The 20494-nt window shown below is 44.1% G+C and overlaps 5 protein-coding genes across 5 annotated transcripts; 2 read left to right on the top strand and 3 right to left on the bottom strand.

Moving 5' to 3' along the window:
- Nucleotides 1-94: 94 nt before the first annotated feature.
- Nucleotides 95-2577, bottom strand: asf1ba (anti-silencing function 1Ba histone chaperone). Its single transcript, XM_076033128.1, has 4 exons — nucleotides 2159-2577; nucleotides 1633-1748; nucleotides 1096-1272; nucleotides 95-687 (listed from the first exon to the last, which is right to left on the bottom strand). Exons 1-4 carry the CDS (start codon nucleotides 2265-2267, stop codon nucleotides 496-498), a joined length of 594 nt encoding a protein of 197 aa, XP_075889243.1. The 5' UTR covers nucleotides 2268-2577; the 3' UTR covers nucleotides 95-495.
- Nucleotides 2578-3968: 1391 nt separating this feature from the next.
- Nucleotides 3969-7001, top strand: crb3a (crumbs homolog 3a). The gene is made up of 4 exons (XM_076033124.1): nucleotides 3969-4242; nucleotides 4554-4741; nucleotides 5839-5882; nucleotides 6040-7001. Exons 2-4 carry the CDS (start codon nucleotides 4609-4611, stop codon nucleotides 6247-6249), a joined length of 387 nt encoding a protein of 128 aa, XP_075889239.1. The 5' UTR covers nucleotides 3969-4242; nucleotides 4554-4608; the 3' UTR covers nucleotides 6250-7001.
- Nucleotides 7002-7313: 312 nt separating this feature from the next.
- On the bottom strand, nucleotides 7314-10170 carry tubb4bl (tubulin, beta 4B class IVb-like). Its single transcript, XM_076033121.1, has 4 exons — nucleotides 10033-10170; nucleotides 9042-9150; nucleotides 8848-8958; nucleotides 7314-8737 (listed from the first exon to the last, which is right to left on the bottom strand). The coding sequence occupies exons 1-4, from the start codon at nucleotides 10087-10089 to the stop codon at nucleotides 7680-7682; spliced, it is 1335 nt and encodes a 444-aa protein (XP_075889236.1). The 5' UTR covers nucleotides 10090-10170; the 3' UTR covers nucleotides 7314-7679.
- A 1594-nt stretch (nucleotides 10171-11764) lies between these two features.
- On the top strand, nucleotides 11765-14827 carry LOC142892953 (nuclear factor 7, ovary). The gene is made up of 7 exons (XM_076033120.1): nucleotides 11765-11921; nucleotides 12012-12420; nucleotides 12678-12773; nucleotides 12855-13085; nucleotides 13177-13199; nucleotides 13277-13395; nucleotides 13500-14827. The coding sequence occupies exons 2-7, from the start codon at nucleotides 12025-12027 to the stop codon at nucleotides 14036-14038; spliced, it is 1404 nt and encodes a 467-aa protein (XP_075889235.1). The 5' UTR covers nucleotides 11765-11921; nucleotides 12012-12024; the 3' UTR covers nucleotides 14039-14827.
- A 595-nt stretch (nucleotides 14828-15422) lies between these two features.
- LOC142892955 (G-protein coupled receptor 183) lies at nucleotides 15423-16465 on the bottom strand. The gene has a single exon (XM_076033122.1). It carries the CDS (start codon nucleotides 16436-16438, stop codon nucleotides 15467-15469), a length of 972 nt encoding a protein of 323 aa, XP_075889237.1. The 5' UTR covers nucleotides 16439-16465; the 3' UTR covers nucleotides 15423-15466.
- Between the last annotated feature and the right edge of the window lie 4029 nt (nucleotides 16466-20494).

Raw genomic sequence — 20494 nt, 5'->3', positions numbered from 1 at the left:
AACACAGAAGTCAAATTAAAAAAAAAAAACTAGTTGTTTAATAAAACTGAAAATGTAGAGAACAGATAGAAGATGAACTACTAATTATTTTAAAAAAAATATATGTCACTGTCAAGGTTATGTTCACAAACAAGTTTTATTCGAAACACAACACTGAAGAAATATAGGTTAAATAGCCTGAGACAGCCCATCAAATAATCCAAAAAAAAGGAGCAAGGTTTAAGTGCAAAAGGAAAAGCAACACAAATATATGTACATATTTGTAAATTCCTGCAACGCAACATACTGGAACTTATTTGCTATTGCTTCAAGATAGTGAAATCCCATTGACTACCTCAATATAATATGATCACGCTGGCAAAAGTTCCTAATAGTCATCAGGAACCAGAACAACCAACGTGTGTCCGTTAGTCCACATCATAATGTCCACAGGCATCCTTCAAACAAAATGAGGTTTTGTGCTGAAAGTCGTCATCCTTACAGTGTGGGCCTTCTCTATAAGCAGTCCATTGAGTTATCCGGTAGCAATCCCAATGGTGTATTCTTTCCCGGAAGACACGATGGAGGGAGCATGGAGTTTGACGTTGGATCCACATTTTCCGAGTCCTCCATTCGCTCTGCAGAGCCCTCCCAGTTTATGTGGAACCGAGTAACACGAGGGTTTGAAGCCAGAATGTTCCTCTGGAGCTGGAAAAATATGAGGTGAAAACAAAACATAGATAAAGTTAATCAAAACTATGGGTCACATGTCACCGTTAGTATTACATTTCAACCTAATAAGCATTACCAATGAAGATTTTGTGCAACGTAATTGTCAACATTGTTTTCAAGCGAATTGTCAACAGAATCATGTGTTAGCCAGTGACAGTTGCAGGTGTCAGAGGTCAAACTGTGAGAAACGTTTACATTCCAGTCACACTTGTACCAGACTTCCGAATTTTACACTTCTGAGTACGAGCTCTAAGATGCAGGACTTAAGAGGTTTTAATCCTTAGTGTATTACACCAGTGTTGTAAAAAAAAATTACATTATGGTCGTTGGTTTGTTGCATATTTACACAGAAAAACACAAAAACATCAAAACGATAAGTCTTACTTGTGTGTAGTCTGGCTTGATCGGTGGATTTTCACGAAGTTCTGGGTCCGTGTACTCATTGTTTACATAGTAACCAATGCGAATGAATTCCTGGCCACGGTACGTGCAGGTTATCAGCACCACGGTCACACCAACAGCATCACTTTCAGGTATCAATCCAGTATTTGGGGCATCAGCCTGAGCACAAAGCACAGAACAAATAGTTAAATTAATATTGACTTATGCACATTGCATTGTAAGCATAAAATGTGTATGGTACTGGTATAATTAAACAATTAGCCTCCAAAAAAATACTTTTGGTACTTTCAGAAATCCAATATAAGTGTACACACACATACACACACATAGACAATTATTGACCGATAACTATAATAGTTTTTTGTGACAATTGCATAGCAGTCAACTGAATTTAACATATGTGATATCAGAGTATTTGACCAAGGACATTGATTCTAACTCAAAGGGTCGTCATGTAACCACATTAGCCCTCTTGAGGCTATTGAAATATAAAGCAATCTTTGCCCCAATGACACGCACCTGAAACACGAACATATGTCTGCCGGCAGGTACTGGACCAACCAAGACGGAGTCGAGGACTTGGTCATACTCTTCACTCTCTGCTGAGCCAACATAGATGATCTTCCACTCCAGGTCTACAGAAACCAACCAACAATGTTAATGTCATGGCCTTTTATAATATACTATGTTTGGTCTTGATCGGGCAAAACACTTGTTCTGGGTAAAACCAGAACAAGGTATAACATTGACACATATACATACATAACATTATTATAAACAAGTACAAAAAAAAAAATCCACCAGTCATTAACTCTGAGAAGTAAAACATGTTAGTTTAAGAGGGGCTTTCTGAAAAGACAACAACAAATGTAGTTTACATTTTAAAGTAGACGCGTATATTAATGCAATTTTCAATACAAACCGCCAGAAATGTAACTTTCTGATTGACAGTTGTTAGCCATGCTTAGCCGTTAGCAATGTTTGATGACTTCTCAAGCCGCCAACTGTAAAATTACGCGTGACGATTGAATGTGACTATATCTACCTTCTGAGAGGTCTTCCATACACTCAAACGTTATTTCGAACTGAAAGGGGTTTCCAAAGGGACTCGGGTTGTCCAGGACCGCTACATTCAGCACCTGCACTTTCGCCATTGTTGCAAAAGCGCTAAAAGCGGCTAACTCCCCGAAAAATCCAAACGGCGTTTAAACCAGTTTCCCGGGAAATGCTTCAAAGCAACACCACGGCGATCCAAATAGTTTACGGCAGTCAACGGTATACCTCACGAAACACTTAGAATTTACCAGATAAAAGCCTTACACAAACGCTAAAGTCCAGGAAAAATAATTAATTATTGTTCGGTATAACTAATCATTAAATGTTTTGAGGATATTCGGTGATAAGTCGTTGTCACTCCCGCCGCTTTCACAGTGTCTTTTTTTTTTCCTTTTTTTTTTTTACCCAGACTTCCGCGCGCCTACGGCAAGCGAGATGGGCAAATGTCGTTGCCTCTGTTAGAGAAAAGGCAAAAGTGGCTGTGTTGCCCTCTAGTGGTAAAATAGAACCAATAACCTTTTTTAAGGATATGGCTAAAACTGACTGCACGTTGTTTATATTTTTTTAATTACCTTAAATAAATAAAAAAAAAAATTACATTTCAGGTCACCAATCAAACAAAATAAGCCTAATAAACTATATAAGAACCGCCAGCATCCAGCGCCCCAAAAGTGGGGCATTAAATAAACAATCAGCTGCGTCAAACAAAAACAAAGATACGTTATAAATGCACTTAAACATAAATACAGAACTTTCAGAATGAATCTCAATAGGCCCGTCATCAAAAGGAGAGAAAACAATTCTATGATGTTTAAAATACTGTTAACAACAGTATTTTAAGTATTTCAATAGCAAATACTATAAGTAATAAACTTCATGGAGCACCCATTATGTTGAACAGATGCAGTTATTCTCAATATTCACCATGATTATTATTTCTACATAATAAAGGAGTCATGGCACTTGTAGTCTATCGTAACACTGCCATAACAGATCTATAAATGAAGAAAACTAAGCTATATTGTATAGCTACTGAGCAATAAAAATAGAGCTTGGTGAACATCTCGAATCCCGTTTTCTAGCTTTACCTCACCGTTTCTACACACGGCAAAACGTCAAAAACAAACAAACAAACCAACATACAAAATGGCTTACTGAACATCACATGTTAGAAATGTAGCAAGCCTACGTGTTCTTACAGCCTTTTCAAGTCTGAGAAACGGTGGGAGATTACGCAAGGATTAGGGTCCGGTGAACCAGCTGGCCGCCCAATTCATCCTCGAAATATTCCAGGAATGTTGATATCTTTTTTTTTTCTCGTGTGTGGTAACTAGAAACCTGTTGGAGGCGCTGCTCCATGCCACCACCACCAACACCACCACCTCCTCCTCCTGCTGCACTGAGGCCAGGTTGCTAGGTAGGGGCAGTGCACTGAGTACACAGTACTAACATTGTACTCCAGCAGGTTGGAGCGTGTGTGCGCAATCTGGCCAACGAGCTAACTCAGGAATTGAACGCACCATCAGAATCAGAAACAGGTTGATTTTCGCGTTTGGTCATCCACAATCTGTTTGGAGGATATTTTCCCTTCTTTTTTTGGGGGGGGGGCATGGATACAGAAGGAGTCATCTTCGATCTGCTCCAGTGACACTACGCTTCCGCAACAGACTTTCCATTTCGTACAAAGGAGCTTCTGTTCGCTGCAGGTGGATAACTGCGCTCAGGTAATGTGACACGAAAGTCAACCATGTGACCAATGGCGATCTGAAGAGTGGACGGAGGGAGGGAGAGAGAGAGAGAGAGAGAGAGAGAGAAAAAAAATCCCAACCACATTCCTAACTTCTTTAGATGAAACACCGAGCGGAAGTGCCGATGTCTAGATGTGGGCTATAGTCGCCCTGCTGCGCTGTTACCTGGCACCGTCATCCGACTGAAACGTTTGTTGCGCTTTCCGTTTTCCGACAAGGTGAGGGCGGAAGCGACACGGCTCGGTCGCGCGGAGTCAGTCAACCTGCTGCATGTCTCCCATCGCGCTTTGATCACCTGCAAACAGCCCGGCCACGGCTATGTAAGGTAAGAAAAAATGTCTGTTTTAAACATCGTTCTATTTGTTATAAGGAAATTCAACCTGGACTTATCACATGATATGGCTAAAAGTCTGACGTCCCGTCAAGTGTTTTTTTTTTTTTTTTTTTTTTTTTTTTGCATGAGCTATTATGGGATTATCTTTTTTTTCTGTGGTGTGAGCAGGTTTTAGTGATTCGTCATCAGACTGGATGTGTGACTAAGTGGGTGCTTGTTGTATCGTTCCTGACTCGACCTCAGATTAGAGAACTAAAATGTACCCATGTCTGCATCGTGATTGTCTGTGCCTGTCCATACAGAGGGTGAGGAATCCCCCTCAGCGGATACTGGTCCTCGTGAAATGGCCCCGAGCTGATGGCCAAGAGGCCCCTGGATCTCCCTGCTCTGCCCCGCAGAGGGATGGCGGCGTGTCGGGACGTCCTCGCCGTGCCCGCCGTTGTGGTCGGGAATGTTTTTCTGCTGCTGCTGAGCTGTGATCCTACGTGGGGTGAGTCACAAACCATCTCATCATCCTCAGCGCTCCCACACAAATACGACATCTATCTCGTGAAACCAACACCCTCAATACTGAGGTCTGCTTAATCCTGTAATTTAAACAAAAGGGACATTCCAGGGCACATCTTGTGAGACAACGCTTGCCCGGAAGCAATGAAAATGCACCGACACGCAGGCACACAGGAGTACAGTACATTTTTTCACTGTCCGCATTGTCTTATCGACGGTTACAATTGCAAGAGTTTGTTTTCGTGATTGCCGCGGCTTTCAAAGCGTGACTGCCTCCCCATTCTGCAACTCTGACTCTTTTGTTATCGACTTGCACTTGTGTCCTTGTAACGTTTGCTGTTTGTTCAAGTAAATGATTGACTCAGAAAATGATAGCAAAGGGTGTGCGTTTCATCACAAACCCGTGTTAATAAATAGATCCCCAACGCTGTTGTGAAGCCGGACAGAATATAAACAGCATCGCATTTTTGAGCCTTGTTTTTCTCCTTTTTCTGTTTTTTTTTAAACATATTTTCTCCAGATGTGTTGTGGACTCATGGCTGCAGTTCACTCTGCATTCCTGAGCGTCTCCTCCTTATTCTCTCCGCTGGCCAAGTAGTTACTGTGCAGTTTCATGATGTCTCAGGTCACAGGTGAATCGCATGGCTGCTCATGGATGAACTAAGCAAAAGACTCGGGAGACCCGGAGACACAATGTTGCAATGTGTTTGACTCACAGAGGGAAAATGACACACAAATTTCTTCTGGTTCAGGGTCAGGGTGAGTTTAGGGTTTGTAAGCCGATGATGCCATACAGAAGTTGTGGTATCAAGATGGTCCTCATAAAACTGCTTATTATAAAAAAAAAAAAAGATAGATGCTACTGCTATGTGCTACAATTAATACATAGCTCAGCTCTGTCTATAAATAAGCTCGGCTGCCAAACAGAGACATATTTTTGTAGAGCAAGGTTCAAGCTCAATAACAAGGAAGCTGGTGTTTAAATGCTTACAGTAACAAAAATAATGAACCAATATTGTGAAGCAGTCCAGAAATACCTGATTGCCATGCTCAATAAAGTCTCTTTTTCATCCTTAACAGGGAATTCCACAACACCTGCAAGTCCCAACACCACTGAGCCTACTGTGAGTGTTACACTTTCACAGTTTGACATCCAGCATGAGCTAGTGACAAATAAAGTTCTTGAATCTTGAATTCTTGAATTCGTGTCGCCATTCAGTCACATCCAGAAGCATCCAATGTCACCGCTTGCATTAAAAACTTTAATTTTTCTGGTTTCAGGGACCCAACATTGCGGCCATTGTGGCCCCCACCGTCATCCTCGGGGTCCTGGCTATAGTCATCGCTGTTGTGGCCTGGGTCCTGTGTGTGGTGAAAAAGAAGAGGCAGACAGAGGGGACGTACCAGCCCAGCGCTGAGGAACAATCGGGCGCGAGCTGCGTGACAGCAACGCATGACCTTAAATTACCCAAAGAGGAAAGACTTATCTAGGTTGTGCCTTGTGTTTTTTCTTTTGTGAGGAGCTTTCCCCTCGGGCAGAGCAATGGACGCAAGGCTCAGGCATGTCGTTGTGAAGAAGAAGAATAAGGAAAAGTGCCCATCGGGCTCCACCAGGAGGGAAGGATCTGCAGAACGTGACATGCAGGATTGAATCAAACCTGAGCACAGGACGTTGTTGTCCTCCCAACTTTACCGTCAGAGCTACTGAGAGCATTGGGACTGTTGAGATTTTGAGATGAAAACTTGAAGGTTTCAAACATTTCTTCTGCACAATTGAAACAAGCGCTGCACTATTTCATCACCACTAATGATTGTTAGTTTACTATTTTAAGTATTTTCCATTGAAATGCCTTAACACACACTAACCCTTCGCCTCTACTTGATTTCACGCAGCCTTGTTCAAATTTTGATAGAATTTTTTTGTGTATTTTACCTCAAATGTTGGCCTCCGAGAGTCCATTTCATTTTTAAACCAGCCTGATGCTTTAAGCATGGAGATGAATGTAATTAAAATGTCGCGTCACTGTCTGAGATCTCGGCAAGGTTTAATAGATTTTTAAATTTTTGTACTTAAAGTATTTTCTAGCAATCAAACTAAATTCACAAAATCAAAAAAAGAAAAAAAAAATCAGGTAATCCTCTATGCTGCTCTGAATGCAACCAAAATCAAGCAAACAGGTTAGGAAATGTGACTGATGTCTTATTTATGCTTTTGTAGCTGAATAAATGACCATTGCAAAGCACCGTTTTGTGTTGATGCCTTACTGTCAAAATGAGTCAAAATAGGATCATTAATGCAGCTCTTTCAAAATTTCAATTATTCTTCATTCAGTCTTTTTGTCATTTTACCTTTTATTTTCTACCGAAGTATGTTTACAAATTCCTCCATTACTATTGAAGCTTCTATGCTTCCTGTTGTCTTGAGACACATACAGTACATCTTAAGTGCTCCAAGTTAATATGCCTGGGAGACCTGGGACATTTGCCTTTATGCACGTGCAGTGTAGTGAAGATAAGCGCAGCAAACCACGCCCAATAAATACTCAGAAAATGGCCTTTGATAAGATTTTAATCATCCTTTCATTCAAAAGGCTTCACAGTTAACATCTTTTGCTTTGAACCCTCACAGGGAAATGCATCAGAATGGAATGGAAGGATGGCAATGAAAGTCAGTGCATTCAAAACCATCGAAACCAAGAACTCCATGAGCATCAGATAATATCAATGTCTAACACTAGTGCAACATATATATATCGAGATGATATAAATATATATATTTCGGTGAACCTTCCAATTCTTGATGGAGAGGGGTGAGGCTGGGAGTGCGGGTGAGGTGAGGCGAGGTGAGGCGAGGTGAGGTGAGGTGAGGTGAGGTGAAATGTGGCTGCGCTATTTTTGAAAAATGTTTTTGTCTCTTTCTTTTAGGCGACCTCCTCCTCCCCTTCCTCCTCGAACTCGCCCTCCTCAGCCGTGGCGTCCTGGTACTGCTGGTACTCGGACACCAGGTCGTTCATGTTGCTCTCGGCCTCGGTGAACTCCATCTCGTCCATGCCCTCGCCGGTGTACCAGTGGAGGAAGGCCTTGCGGCGGAACATGGCGGTGAACTGCTCCGAGATGCGCTTGAAGAGCTCCTGGATGGCCGTGCTGTTGCCGATGAAGGTGGCCGCCATCTTGAGGCCGCGCGGCGGGATGTCGCACACGGCCGTCTTCACGTTGTTGGGGATCCACTCCACGAAGTAGCTGCTGTTCTTGTTCTGCACGTTCAGCATCTGCTCGTCCACCTCCTTCATGGACATGCGGCCGCGGAAGACGGCGGCCACCGTCAGGTAGCGGCCGTGGCGCGGGTCGCACGCCGCCATCATGTTCTTGGCGTCGAACATCTGCTGCGTGAGCTCCGGCACCGACAGGGCGCGGTACTGCTGGCTCCCCCTGCTGGTGAGTGGGGCGAAGCCCGGCATGAAGAAGTGCAGGCGGGGGAAGGGCACCATGTTGACGGCCAGCTTGCGCAGGTCGGCGTTGAGCTGGCCGGGGAAGCGCAGGCAGGTGGTGACGCCGCTCATGGTGGCCGACACCAGGTGGTTGAGGTCGCCGTAGGTGGGCGTGGTCAGTTTGAGGGTGCGGAAACAGATGTCGTAGAGCGCCTCGTTGTCGATGCAGTAGGTCTCGTCTGTGTTCTCCACCAGCTGGTGCACAGACAGCGTGGCGTTGTAGGGCTCCACCACCGTGTCGGACACCTTGGGCGAGGGCACCACGCTGAAGGTGTTCATGATGCGGTCGGGGTACTCTTCACGGATCTTGCTGATGAGCAGCGTGCCCATGCCCGAGCCCGTGCCGCCGCCCAGCGAGTGGGTGAGCTGGAAGCCCTGCAGGCAGTCGCAGCTCTCCGCCTCTTTCCGGACCACGTCCAGGACCGAGTCCACCAGCTCGGCGCCCTCTGTGTAGTGTCCCTTGGCCCAGTTGTTTCCGGCACCGCTCTGACCTGCATTCAAGAGGATCACAGGTGTGGGTGGAGGGGGGAGAAAAGCAGCCAACTGTGGTGGATTACCAGAAGATGAAGAATAGGAGGATTTCTTCAGTCGCACTGCTTACCAAAGACAAAGTTGTCAGGTCTGAAGATTTGCCCAAAGGGTCCAGATCGAACTGAATCCATGGTGCCGGGCTCCAGATCCACCAGGATGGCACGGGGTACATACTTCCCACCTGAAATCATCGTCATGGATGTATTGTGCGGTCGCATGCGGTGAGCGACGCTGACTGAGGAACTGCCAAGAGACTCTGCGTACCTGAGGCCTCGTTGTAATAGACGCTGATCCTGTCTAGCTGCAGGTCGCTGTCTCCATTGTAGGCCCCCGTGGGGTCGATGCCATGCTCATCACTAATCACCTCCCAGAACTGAAGAAAAAAAGGGGGGAGGAGAGGAGAGGAACAGGACAGGATACACATGCTGATTTAGGTCACGGTTGTAAAAAAAAATTAATAATTTAATATGGGGATATTACGCAACTGCACCCCGACTTGTGTCTGTAAACGATGGCCTAGGGGATTTGGGATTTCGTGGAGCCTGTTTCATATTACATGCAAAGCCGCAGCAGACCTTTCATGTTTTTCTGGCTGATGAAGAGCAAGGTGGGTGCCTGTGCAGGGTGCAGACTTTCAAAAGGAATCATGCAGATGAGGTGTTGCCTCGTCTGCAAAGTTGTGAGGGACTAAACGTTCCGGAAAAGCTGCACCGGCTGCAGAATTATATTATATTGCTGCACAATGACGTTTGCACAACCAAGCAACGTTAGAAATCGTCAAAAGTGAGCAACTTGTTAAAACTGCAATTGGCCTGAAAGTAAAATAGGTCATGGATGCTGAGGGGGAGGGGAAGCTGCAGACTGTCAGGCCCACACCGGTTTCATTCATTCACAGGTTCTGTCCGTTATTCGAGAAAATGGGGATTTTGTTCATAATATGCAAAATATTGTAATTGAAATATATGGAAGGTGAAAAGCGTGAAAAGGAGAGAAAAAAAAATCCTGCAAATCAGAACCGAGGCTGCACATCATGTTGGAGGATCATATATAAAATTACAAATCCATAACCGAACACCGCCGTGTCTTTTGCAAGCATCGCAGGACCCCACCACCGCGTGTCCCCCGGCCGGCCGGCTTTTAGAGAATTCTTCGAGGGGCGAAGACGACGGCTCCTTCCTACGCTGCAGAGGAACCACAAATCCCGCAACAAAAAAAAAGAAAAGACCAACCCGGAGGATTAAAAACACACACAAACCTTGGCCCCGATCTGGTTTCCGCACTGACCGGCTTGCAAATGCACAATCTCGCGCATTTTCGGAGGCCTTTCGTTCGAGCTGGGGGGAACGGCAGGGATGACGGCGACGAAGGCTCGCGGAGGATAACGGCTGCTAGTGCGCAGGAGCGTTGCGGGACTTTTATAGCTGCGGCGGATGAGGACGAGACGGGGCGGAACCGGGCCCCCCGTGGAAATGGCGGATAGGATGCTGCTGCTGGGATCCGCATCAGGCCATCATCATCATCATCCACAGCAGGCAGGCAGGCAGGCAGGCAGGGCGCTGCTCGTCATCATTCCCACGAACCGATTGAACCCGCGGCGCGACAAACACACACACACACACACACACACACACACACACACACACACACACACACACACACACACACACACACACACACACACACACACACAGATCGACATGGTTCTTTTGAGAATTATTTCTGGTAGACTGAAATCCATTTATCCATGTACTTTTTATTTCCGCTTCTCCTGCAGGCATGGTTGTGGGAGGGTGCTGGAGCACATTCATTCATGCAAAATACAAAAGACAATTTTAAATCAATCTCTGAAAAGTTTAGTTTTTAGTTGTTGTTGTTTTTTTTATTTATTCCCCCTGTTTTGTCTGTTAAAAAAGGATGTTGGCCAAGCTGACATCAGCAGCTGCTTCAGCTCCAGACTGCTGCACCCTCATTGCAAGGAGTGCTATCACAAGTCACTCCTCCCTGCATTCAATAAATTCTCTTGTTTACCATTTTACATTTCATAAATGTGTAATGAAACACTTATTTATATAAAATATCATGTAACTGTAACTGTAGATAATCAAACTCTTCATATAATACCTTGTTTTTCCATTTTACTCAAAAATATTTTATTTTTTTGATTTTTTCTTCTCTTTGTACTACTTTTTGTGGCTGTAATTATGCAAAAAAAAAAAAAATCCCCATGGGATCAATTAAGGTGTTCTTTTCTATTCTATAAAGAAGTCAATCATTAACTTTAAAACCTTTACAACATGAAAACAGGTTTTTCTTCCTTGAGTCACACATCGTGCTCACTCTTAAGAGATTTTATGCAGCCTTAATGACAAACGGTTCATGAAGGCCTGTTGTGCAGAGGTTAGAATTCATAAGAATTTCACACGGAAGGCTTCTCAGCTGTGTATGAATTTCAGTTTAAAAAATATGACCAAACAGCTTTCAATTCCTCTTACAATGAGTTTTCTTTGTGAATCAGCAAGAAAAATGTCCTGTTTGAGCACCGAGTATCTCTTTGCCCAAAGCTTAAAACGTGCTGCACATTTCAGCTCCCCTGTAGATGGAATCAAGGTCACATCTAAAATCAGATAAAAAAAACAAAAAAAACAAAAAAAAACAGTCTGCCACACACTGGAGACACAAAAATGTTCTATTTTTATCCCCCAGTCACTTCTTAATCTTGAGTCTCATTGAAGAGGAAATAAATAATCTTCCCATCCCACCTGCAGCAAATTCCTTATCTTTAACTGAGGCAAACACCAATTAGACACAATTCAAATGGTAATTTGCAAAGTGCATTTGCTTTGAGCGCTTTCTCGACATCCGTTCGATGCAGATGTCAACACAAACGCAGTCACATTCGTAGCCTGAATGATGACATTCCAGGCCAGCAGTCATAAACCAGTTTGAACCAACCTAGTGACTGGCCAATGGGGCTCGAGTTCCTGTTTCATGGTATCGCTAAATACAGTGCTCTGTCGCTGCCTTTTTTCACTCCCGCAGACGTCGCAGACAGGAAAGCATGCTCCACTTCGCATCAAGAACAATGGGAGGGCAGTTTCTGTGCCGCGAGGCTTTCGCCTGAAAGGTCCCTCTGCGCAAATTCAAGTATGTTTTTGTCGGCAAAGTCGTTCAGGACTTGAGCCCCAAAAGACGACGTGTTCTTTTTTCCAACCTCTTGGAATTTTTTGTGAATAGGCACGACGAGGTGATGATAATGTTGCTTCCAGAGGAGGATCTCACCTGCCCCGTATGCTGCGACATCTTCTCGGACCCTGTTTTGCTGCCGTGCAGCCACAGCTTCTGCCGTCACTGCCTGAAGTGCTGCTGGGAGTCGGGCCTGCGCGAGTGTCCCGTGTGCAGGAAAAAAGTCTCAAAGTCCAACGTCCCCTCAAATTTGGCATTGAAAAATGTCTGTGAGGCAGTCCTGCAGGTCAAAAGGCAGAACTCTCTCCTGGATGAGAAGCTCAACTGCAGTCTGCACGGGGAAAGGCTGAAGCTCTTCTGCCTTGATGACCAACGGCCCATCTGTGTGGTGTGCGGAACCTCCAGACTGCACAAGGCGCATAACTGCTCGCCCATAGATGAGGCCGTGCGGGATTGCAAGGTAAGGGAAATAGAAAAAACAGTGTGACTCCCATGGTGACACAGCATCAACAACAACAGGCCGCAGGGATGATCTGCGCCAGGTGACACCTCAACGTAGAATGTTGTCCCTCCAGTCTGCGATGACTCGGACTGCCGTTGAGTCATTTAAAAAAAACAAAAGAACAAAAAGTGTTTGAAATAATAATAATAATGATGTTATTGTTTTTCACTTTGATTAACTGTCCTCTGCTGCGTTGATCCCTTCTCGATTCCAAGGAGGAGCTCTTTCTATGCCTCGAGAGTTTACAAGAGAAACTGGACGGCCTCAAGAAAATGCAGGGAACCACTGCAGACATAGTCCAATATATCAAGGTAACCCATTTAAACTAACCCATTCATGTTTTCATAGACAGACATATAAAATAGCTGAGACTTTGCAACCTTTTCCCTCAGAGTCAAGCAGTGGAAACACAGGAATTAATCAGGAGCCACTTCGAGCAGCTCCGTCAAATTCTCAACGACGAGGAATCCAAAAGATTAGCGGCCGTCAGGAGAGAGGAAGAAGAGAAAATAGCCGGAATGAAGGACAAAGTTAAAGAGCTGTCAGCAGAGGTGATCGCTGTCGCAGACACCATCTTAGTCATAGAGGAGCAGCTGCAGGAAGAGGACATGACCCTGTTAAAGGTTCGCAAAGTCAAGAATGCTGCAAATACCTGAAGCATGCTTCGAAAGACATTGCACCTTGACGACTCATTTTTCTTTTTTTTGTTTACAGAATTTTAAGGACACCCAGGACAGGTAGGTCACGGCTTAATGAATATAAATCTCTCTGGTTTGGATGATGTTTTCTCAGTATAGCGCATGCGTCCACGCAGAAGCAAAAGCGCCGTGTTTGGCCCGAACGACATGTCTGGACTGCTGATTGATGTGACCAAGCATGTAAGCAACCTCAAGTACAGAGTCTGGGAAAAAATGCTGGATGAAATCGACTACTGTAAGTGCATGGAGTCTATTTTTGTTTTGTTTACAGTTTGAAATGAGAGAATGTCTCAATTTCTGATTAGTCTTTTTTTATAAGGCACGTTTCCTGTCTTCCAGCTCCTGTGACACTGGACCCAAACACAGCACACCCCTGCCTCATCCTGTCAGACGACCTGACTTCCTTTCATTACACAAAGCAGAGCAGTGGTTGCCCCGACAACCCGGAGCGCTTCCACATCAGCGCCGAGGTGGTTAGCATGACCGCGCTGGGTTCAGGAAGTCACCACTGGGTCGTGGAAACAGGAAGCAATCAGGACTGGCTCCTGGGTGTGGCCTCCCTGTCTGTACCGAGGAACGCCGAGACGTCCGCACGGCCTGAGAACGGATTCTGGACTTTGTGCTTCCGGGAGGGAGAGTTCAGGGCGATGACGTCACCGCCCACCATACTCAATGTGACTGGGACCCCAGAACAGATCAAAGTGCAGCTAGACTACAACAAAGGGAGACTGTCGTTCTTCGACTACGCCGACGACACACTCATTTATGCCTTTACGCACACGTTCACCGAGCCGTTGCTTCCTTATTTTTACACACAGGACAGTCACCCGCTGAGAATAATGCCAGAGAAGGTGTTGATCACGATGCTGCGCCAATGAGAGGACTATTTAAAACTTTGACAGTAAGTTAATGTAATTCATTATCTGTTTACATTTGTGGGATGAAGGCAATCGATCAATTATGAATTGTCCTATTTAGTGCAACTGTAGTATTCGCCATAAGAAATATTTTGTGGTAGCTAATGGTAAGAAAGCATATTGCAAAGATATAATACATTGTAATATAATCCATATATCCATATATGGTGCTACATTTGATCTCACGCCATGATGTCAGGGAAAGATCTAGAAACTCCAGCATTAGATCCACATTCTGGACTACTGTATGAACACAGTGCCCCCCCCCACCAGTGGACCCGTCCTTTATGCAAATATTCATGCTCGTTTATGCAAATGAAAACACAAGTCTAGCTCAGTCAGAAAATACAAACACATTAACGGCATGTGTGTACATATGTATTGTTTATTCACTTCCAGGTTCGCAGGGCAATAGATCTTTACACATGTTACACATGGGGCCTTAAGTTCTCACTTCTTAAACCTATGCAAGTGGCACAATTTCAAATGAAGAGAGCTGTCGGCTGCTATGGTACATCCTGAAAATGTTCATAAACACAGCATTCGGGATGTTTTCCGTGGAGTTTCTTTCATTCCTGTTTCTTGCTTTTACATCTTTCTGTGTTTTACCTACATTGTGCACTTTTGCAAGACACCTTGCCTTTTGCTTATTTTATAATGTGTTGTATTGATGTATATGTTTTGTTTAATGGAAAGCACTTTGTGATCTAGTATCTGTGAAAAGTGCTGTACAAATAAACTTTACTTGCTCATAGTTTGACATGGGGTACACTCCAGTGTTTTATTTTTGAATAACTTCTGTCAATCTCACAAAAACAAACACATATTTTATATTTAAAGGTAAAACACTGCGCCTAATTTTTGAAGGTCTAACAGTTTTGTTGTCTACTTAAAAATGACAGTTGATTTCCAAATTCATGAACAGAAAATAATTTCCCGAGTTGTCTGGAGGCCGTTGAGTCTTGGTGTCATAAAAATAACGCTTTATGTTATTCTGAGATGATTATTTACATTAAGTGAAAATACATGGTACCGTGATTTGGTGTCATTCTGTCCACACGATGGCGCCAAAGCCAAACAACAAAAAAAAAAAGAGTAATTCAGGGTGAGGTAGCACGTAATAAAAAAAAAGAGTTCCACTTCGGATGCTCTCACTATAAATGTATGTGACAAGTGTTCGTGTCCTTTTTCACTTGTCTTTGACAAGCGCTACATCTATGGAGTGATCTTACTTCTATTAACCGATGAATTATTAAATGTGCATGATATAATTCTAATTCTACATTGCTTAATAAAGGTTCCATGTACTGGGAAACAACAACTGCAATTGTTTTGTGAGAATGATTTCACAGAAGCTGCCTCAGGTCAGGAAAGACCTCGACACTGAACTTAAGCAGCTGGGGTTTTTGCTTCGGAGGTTTTATTGTTGCTCTCGGCGGAGGTGCAGCTGCAGAACTTCTGGACACAGCTCTCCGGCAGGAAGGGCACCTTGTCCAGACGGACCAGGTAGACCAGTGGCTGAATGGTGCTGCTGATGTTGAGGAAGGCAAAACCCACCGGCTGCACCGAGCAGCGGAACACGTCGGGGGCGTAGTAGTCCTCAAAGGGGAAGAGTGCCACGGGCGGAAGGTAGTTGCACACGACAATCATCAGGATGTAGAGCACCGTCTTGAAGGCCCTCTTCTTCATGGGGTGCATCTCGTTCTTCCCGACGCCTCGGGATCTCTTCAGGGCCCACAGGATGCAAACGTTGCAGATGATCATCCAGGTGAACGTCGCCAGGATCTCGCCGGTGAACACCTTCTCAAAGTTGGGGAGTCCTCCCACGACTTTGGCCGCCGAGTAGGCGAAGGTGAGGCAGAACACCAGCACGGAGAGGCTCACCCTGTACTTCACGTGCTTGAGCTGGCTGAACATGATTGGGAAGAGGACGGCGATGAAGCGGTCCAGGCAGATGCAGGAGAGGAAGAGGGGCCCGCTGGTGTCCTTCACGCCGTAGGAGAACTTGATGGCGGACCACACGTCCTTGCTGTGCCAGTGGTAAAGGTTGATGAGGCTGAGGGGGGTCATGACGCCAAAGTAGATGTCCATGAAGGCCAGGCAGCCCAGGAAGATGTCCGAGGTGGACGGGTTCTTGCAGTTACTGATGAGAATGGCGATGACCAGCAGGTTGGCGGGGATCCCCACGATGACGTTGATGCACTGCAGCGTCAGGTCAAAGAGGATGCCCTCCACCATCTGCTCGCAGCCGTCGAACACGCTGAAGGGCTTTGTCGTGGCATTGGCGAAGGCTGTGGCGTTGACCGGCGGTGGAGTGGTGCAGGAGGGCACGCCGTAAAAAGCGGAGGAGTTGCTCTCCATGATTGTGCGCGATTGAATTGAAAACCGAGAAGCTGAGGAGGGTTGAACGAAAAATGAGACAGAGTGACAGTCAGGGTTTGACGACGAGGCAGCAGTGAAGGACCAGTTTGTAAGATTGAATGACATCGAGTAGCAGGAAATCATGTTGTAAAGAAATACATACCTGTGTATTGCTGGTGGTTCAGTCCCTGACTATTTAATCATTTTATCATAAGCATTCAAATGATAACACGCTTTTATTTTGGCAGGTCAAGTCGCTGGCCTCTCCTGCTTTGGTTGGGTATTTGCTTTCTTTTGAATGCAGGTTTATACCCTTCATCAATGCTGCTTTTACTTGACGATCTTTATTATAAAAGCTGTGATACTGATCTAAGAGCTTGAATCTCTTGAAGTTGATCTCTGGTCCACTAAACTGTGGCGAAACAACGTGACTGCCTCCTTCACTGCGAACCCGCACAGTGCACATGCAATTACGAATGAAAAAAAAAATGAATCGTATTGATTCTTTTGATTTGAACAAACTAAAACATACATTTGCAAATATTATTCTATTTTCTGCCTATCAATATAAAACCTTTCATATTATCAAACAAGAGAACTTATACTTGTTTTTGACAGTTCTTTCTATGTTGCAGATCAGTCTATTCTCAGCAGGGTCCAAGTCGACTCAGCGTAAAGCCTGAGGGTTCCCAGAGAGCAAAAACATGTCACAAACATTTGCAGGGATTCTCTTGAGCTATTATCTTGTTATTGTGTCTGAGTGGACCTTCCTCTGGGAATAGCAACTCCCCGTATGCAAGGACATCTAACTCGCTTAAAGGGAGGGACAGGGGCTCGTATTAAAAGCGCCACCCTTTCACGACAGAATAAAAGGGCAGCCACTCCGGAATTAAAATGGCAAGGTTCATTTTCGGCAAGTGGACCGCTGTTAGTGGGCACAGCAGAAATCTGGTTATTATGTGGAGCTCCTGAAAGCCAGATTTTGACATTTAGGGAATTGAAAAGTTAATTTCGGGGCAGGCAGATAAAACGGCAACTTGGAGCTGAAATGTAATAATAGCTGGACTGATGGAATAAAGAGCAGAGTCAGACATGATGCAAACCATTACAGGTATTTGTGTGTCTGCCTTTTGCCCCCTTGAGGAGTCATCGCAAAGTAGAGGATCTTACTTTTTTTTCTTCTTTAATTTAGACGACAGGCTCTAAATGTCAGGTTTTATCTTGGGTCTGGGGGTTTTATACTGGCTGATTTGCTTTGGAAAACTCCACAAGTCTGAACGCTTTTAACCTCAGCTGCTTCAGTAGAAGCAAAAAGTCATTAGGATGATCAGTGGCGGTCGGAGTGCACCTTGTCCGATATTTCTGTTTATAGAATGTCTATAATGTCTCTCAACTAACACTCCACACGCACTCATGCAAGACTCAATCATGCTGACCGAGGAGTGAAGTTTTCTGCTGGCTCGTCCCCAGTGATGAAAACTTTAATCAGATGTGTATTTTCCCTCAGACATTTCTCTCTGAAAGAGAAATAAATGAAATGCAATATTAATTCGTGTTCTGGAGCATTTCTAATAAGTTGTGAGTACCTGCAGAGCTCATTTGCATTTACCTAGAAACAAGGTTGTAATAATGCACTTTAGACACAGTATTGAATTATCAATAGTTATTATAATAAATTGTTTCTACTAGCTCTGCATCTACGAATTCAACTTGAAAGTAATAAAATGGGAATATATATTCACATATACACACATAGGTGTATATGTATGTGTATATACAATATCATACCTAAGGAACCCAGAACAGCATACTCCCCATGTGATATTAAATAAATTACTAAAATAACGCATTCACAATCAGAATTAATCATTGATTGATTCATTAATTAGCAATTTCTAATTCAGAAAAGCTCATTGAGGGGCTGGAGAGTTGAAGTTGGTAGTTTTACTCACCAGGGTGGGCTTTTTGCCTGAGCAGACCTTGGAGACCTCCGAGATGTGTGTCAAGCTTGACTGGGGTTCATTTATATGTTCTGTAAGTCTTGTTGATTTGACGTTGACAAATGTGGGAGGACCCACCAAGGTCTCAGTGGTCCACCTGAAGGCGTTCACAGCGGCCATGTCTTGTTTAAAAAAAGGGGTGCAGGTCTAAAGAATATCGAGCAAGGAAGGCGACTGAAGCGCAACTGGCAGTCTGGTGGTCCAAGGTTTCAGACTTGGTTTTAGCAGACTGCACACTAAAGTGTCCTGGAGCACCGAATCCAGGATCTGCTCATTGATACTAATTCGAATCAAGCTTTTTTTTTGACAAGGATACAAGTTTTAATTCTGTGCATTTCCAAATTCAAAGCTCAATTCTTAAATTTTTTTGGGATTGTAAATGCTTGAATTTAACTAACTCCCCTCTTCTTCTTCTTCTTCTTCTTCTTCTTCTTCTTCTTCTTCTTCTTCTTCTTCTTCTTCTTCTTCTTCTTCTTCTCTCCACACTCATTAATCTCTGACCTCCCACATTTCAAACAGATTTCTTTTTCAAAGCGAATAATCAGAGTGTTTGTGGATGGTGCCCGAGGTGAAAGATATGTTTGCCGCGCTCTAATCCGTTCGTCTCCGGGGGTCGTCAGACTGGGCCTGACATATAGGGAGCCAGGGAGCATCGTGGGAATAGTCTGCCGCCTTGTGGGTTTTCCTGGAGCGATATGTGTCACCCTCATTTAACCCTTTACTCGTTCTTCTCCTTGGCGCAGATCACAGGTGCGCAGGAACAGTGTCAACAGCCTCCATGCCCTCAGAGCAAGTACCTGTGATCATCGGCTCCTCCTGCTGGGCCCATTGCACAAATAAAGGCACGCCTGGGTCTCTCTTGTGACACCAGTGTGAAAATTCAGATGTGCTGGAACATCAAGGTGTTAGACTGAAGAACCCTATCGTCAGTGTCTATATGTGAGCACAAGGAGGAAGCAGGTTTCACTGACTTATTGCTGTGCGGAAGGGAGAAACAGACCCAAAAGACAGTTGAGATATTTAGCTTTACTTTGTATTGGCCCATGGGGGCAGCAACTATCTGAACACGTCCCAAAATATTTTTGAAGAAGGGGGGATTAACCAAAAAGGAAACTTTCACCAACACGACATCATATTTATATTATATTAAACTTCCCAGGACAGTCTGAGATCTGTTATGCCGCCACTTCTATAAACATTTTCTCTAATCCCTTGAAATAAGCTGCCAGCAAGAAGAAATACCAGACCTGTTTTTTATAAGTTCATACTGGCCATGACAAATGGATGTAAACATCTCTCTACCAGTTAGCCTGAGTGCATACTATGTATTCTACTATTATTATCAGTGTTGGGAAAGTTCACCATCATGATCTAGTTCTGCTCATAATTAAAAGTTTGAGCTAAGTTGATGATTCCAAACTTCTTAACTTTCTTTCGATCTATTTTTAAAAAAAATGTTATTACAAACTATTATTTTTCAAAAATGCTGCCACAGGCACAGCCTATTTTTAAAATCAGTTTTTAACACTGAAACTATACGTCAGATTTCATCTTCTTATCCAATTTTGAATCCGTATCAATCTATCATTGTGATCATGGTTAATATCAGTAAGTTCTTCCTTTTCAGCATTGTGACTTATGCACTTTGCTGCTGCTCATTCAGTCAACACTAAGAGCCAGCTACAGCTTTGGCCTGTTCAATCGCCCGAATGAACGGGTTCACAACATCGTTCATCGAGCATAGATACGGTGCATTCAGTTCACATTCGGACCAAAATATGAACGAGTTCATGAACAATCGTTCACTGAACGCCTTCACGCACAACACTGACTATTGTCATTGTCGGCTATATAATATGTTCAGCACCTTCCCTTTAAATTTAAAACTTTTTCATCTGTCTTTTTTATTGGGGTAATGTCAATTTATTACAGTCTCTCAGAGATGAACATGAATTGATCAGTTTGACAGAAAAGACTGATCTATTGTGTGAGACACACAAGACACAAGACCAACAAAACGTCCTCACTTTCACTTTGACCGATCCTCCGAAGTGCT

This window comes from Nelusetta ayraudi, unplaced genomic scaffold (genome assembly GCF_046127955.1).
Source record: "Nelusetta ayraudi isolate G7.1 ecotype Tasmania unplaced genomic scaffold, CSIRO-AGI_Nayr_v1 ptg000040l, whole genome shotgun sequence".
In the NCBI taxonomy this organism is placed as follows: domain Eukaryota; kingdom Metazoa; phylum Chordata; class Actinopteri; order Tetraodontiformes; family Monacanthidae; genus Nelusetta; species Nelusetta ayraudi.
The sequence above is the reverse complement of the archived record's forward strand: the minus strand, read 5'-3'. Positions and strand labels throughout refer to the sequence as shown.

Coding starts and splice junctions, on each gene's coding strand:
- LOC142892955 (XM_076033122.1), bottom strand. CDS start 16,438: ATGGAGAGCAACTCCTCCGCTTTTTACGGCGTGCCCTCCTGCACCACT.
- tubb4bl (XM_076033121.1), bottom strand. CDS start 10,089: ATGCGCGAGATTGTGCATTTGCAAGCCGGTCAGTGCGGAAACCAGATC. Junction 8,959..9,041: donor CTATTACAACGAGGCCTCAG/GTACGCAGAGTC, acceptor CGATGATTTCAG/GTGGGAAGTATGTACCCCGT. Junction 8,738..8,847: donor ACCTGACAACTTTGTCTTTG/GTAAGCAGTGCG, acceptor TCTTGAATGCAG/GTCAGAGCGGTGCCGGAAAC.
- crb3a (XM_076033124.1), top strand. CDS start 4,609: ATGGCCAAGAGGCCCCTGGATCTCCCTGCTCTGCCCCGCAGAGGGATG. Junction 4,742..5,838: donor GAGCTGTGATCCTACGTGGG/GTGAGTCACAAA, acceptor CATCCTTAACAG/GGAATTCCACAACACCTGCA. Junction 5,883..6,039: donor CCAACACCACTGAGCCTACT/GTGAGTGTTACA, acceptor TTCTGGTTTCAG/GGACCCAACATTGCGGCCAT.
- asf1ba (XM_076033128.1), bottom strand. CDS start 2,267: ATGGCGAAAGTGCAGGTGCTGAATGTAGCGGTCCTGGACAACCCGAGT. Junction 1,273..1,632: donor GACATATGTTCGTGTTTCAG/GTGCGTGTCATT, acceptor CTTTGTGCTCAG/GCTGATGCCCCAAATACTGG. Junction 688..1,095: donor TCAAGCCAGACTACACACAA/GTAAGACTTATC, acceptor ATATTTTTCCAG/CTCCAGAGGAACATTCTGGC.
- LOC142892953 (XM_076033120.1), top strand. CDS start 12,025: ATGATAATGTTGCTTCCAGAGGAGGATCTCACCTGCCCCGTATGCTGC. Junction 12,421..12,677: donor AGGCCGTGCGGGATTGCAAG/GTAAGGGAAATA, acceptor CTCGATTCCAAG/GAGGAGCTCTTTCTATGCCT. Junction 13,396..13,499: donor GCTGGATGAAATCGACTACT/GTAAGTGCATGG, acceptor CCTGTCTTCCAG/CTCCTGTGACACTGGACCCA.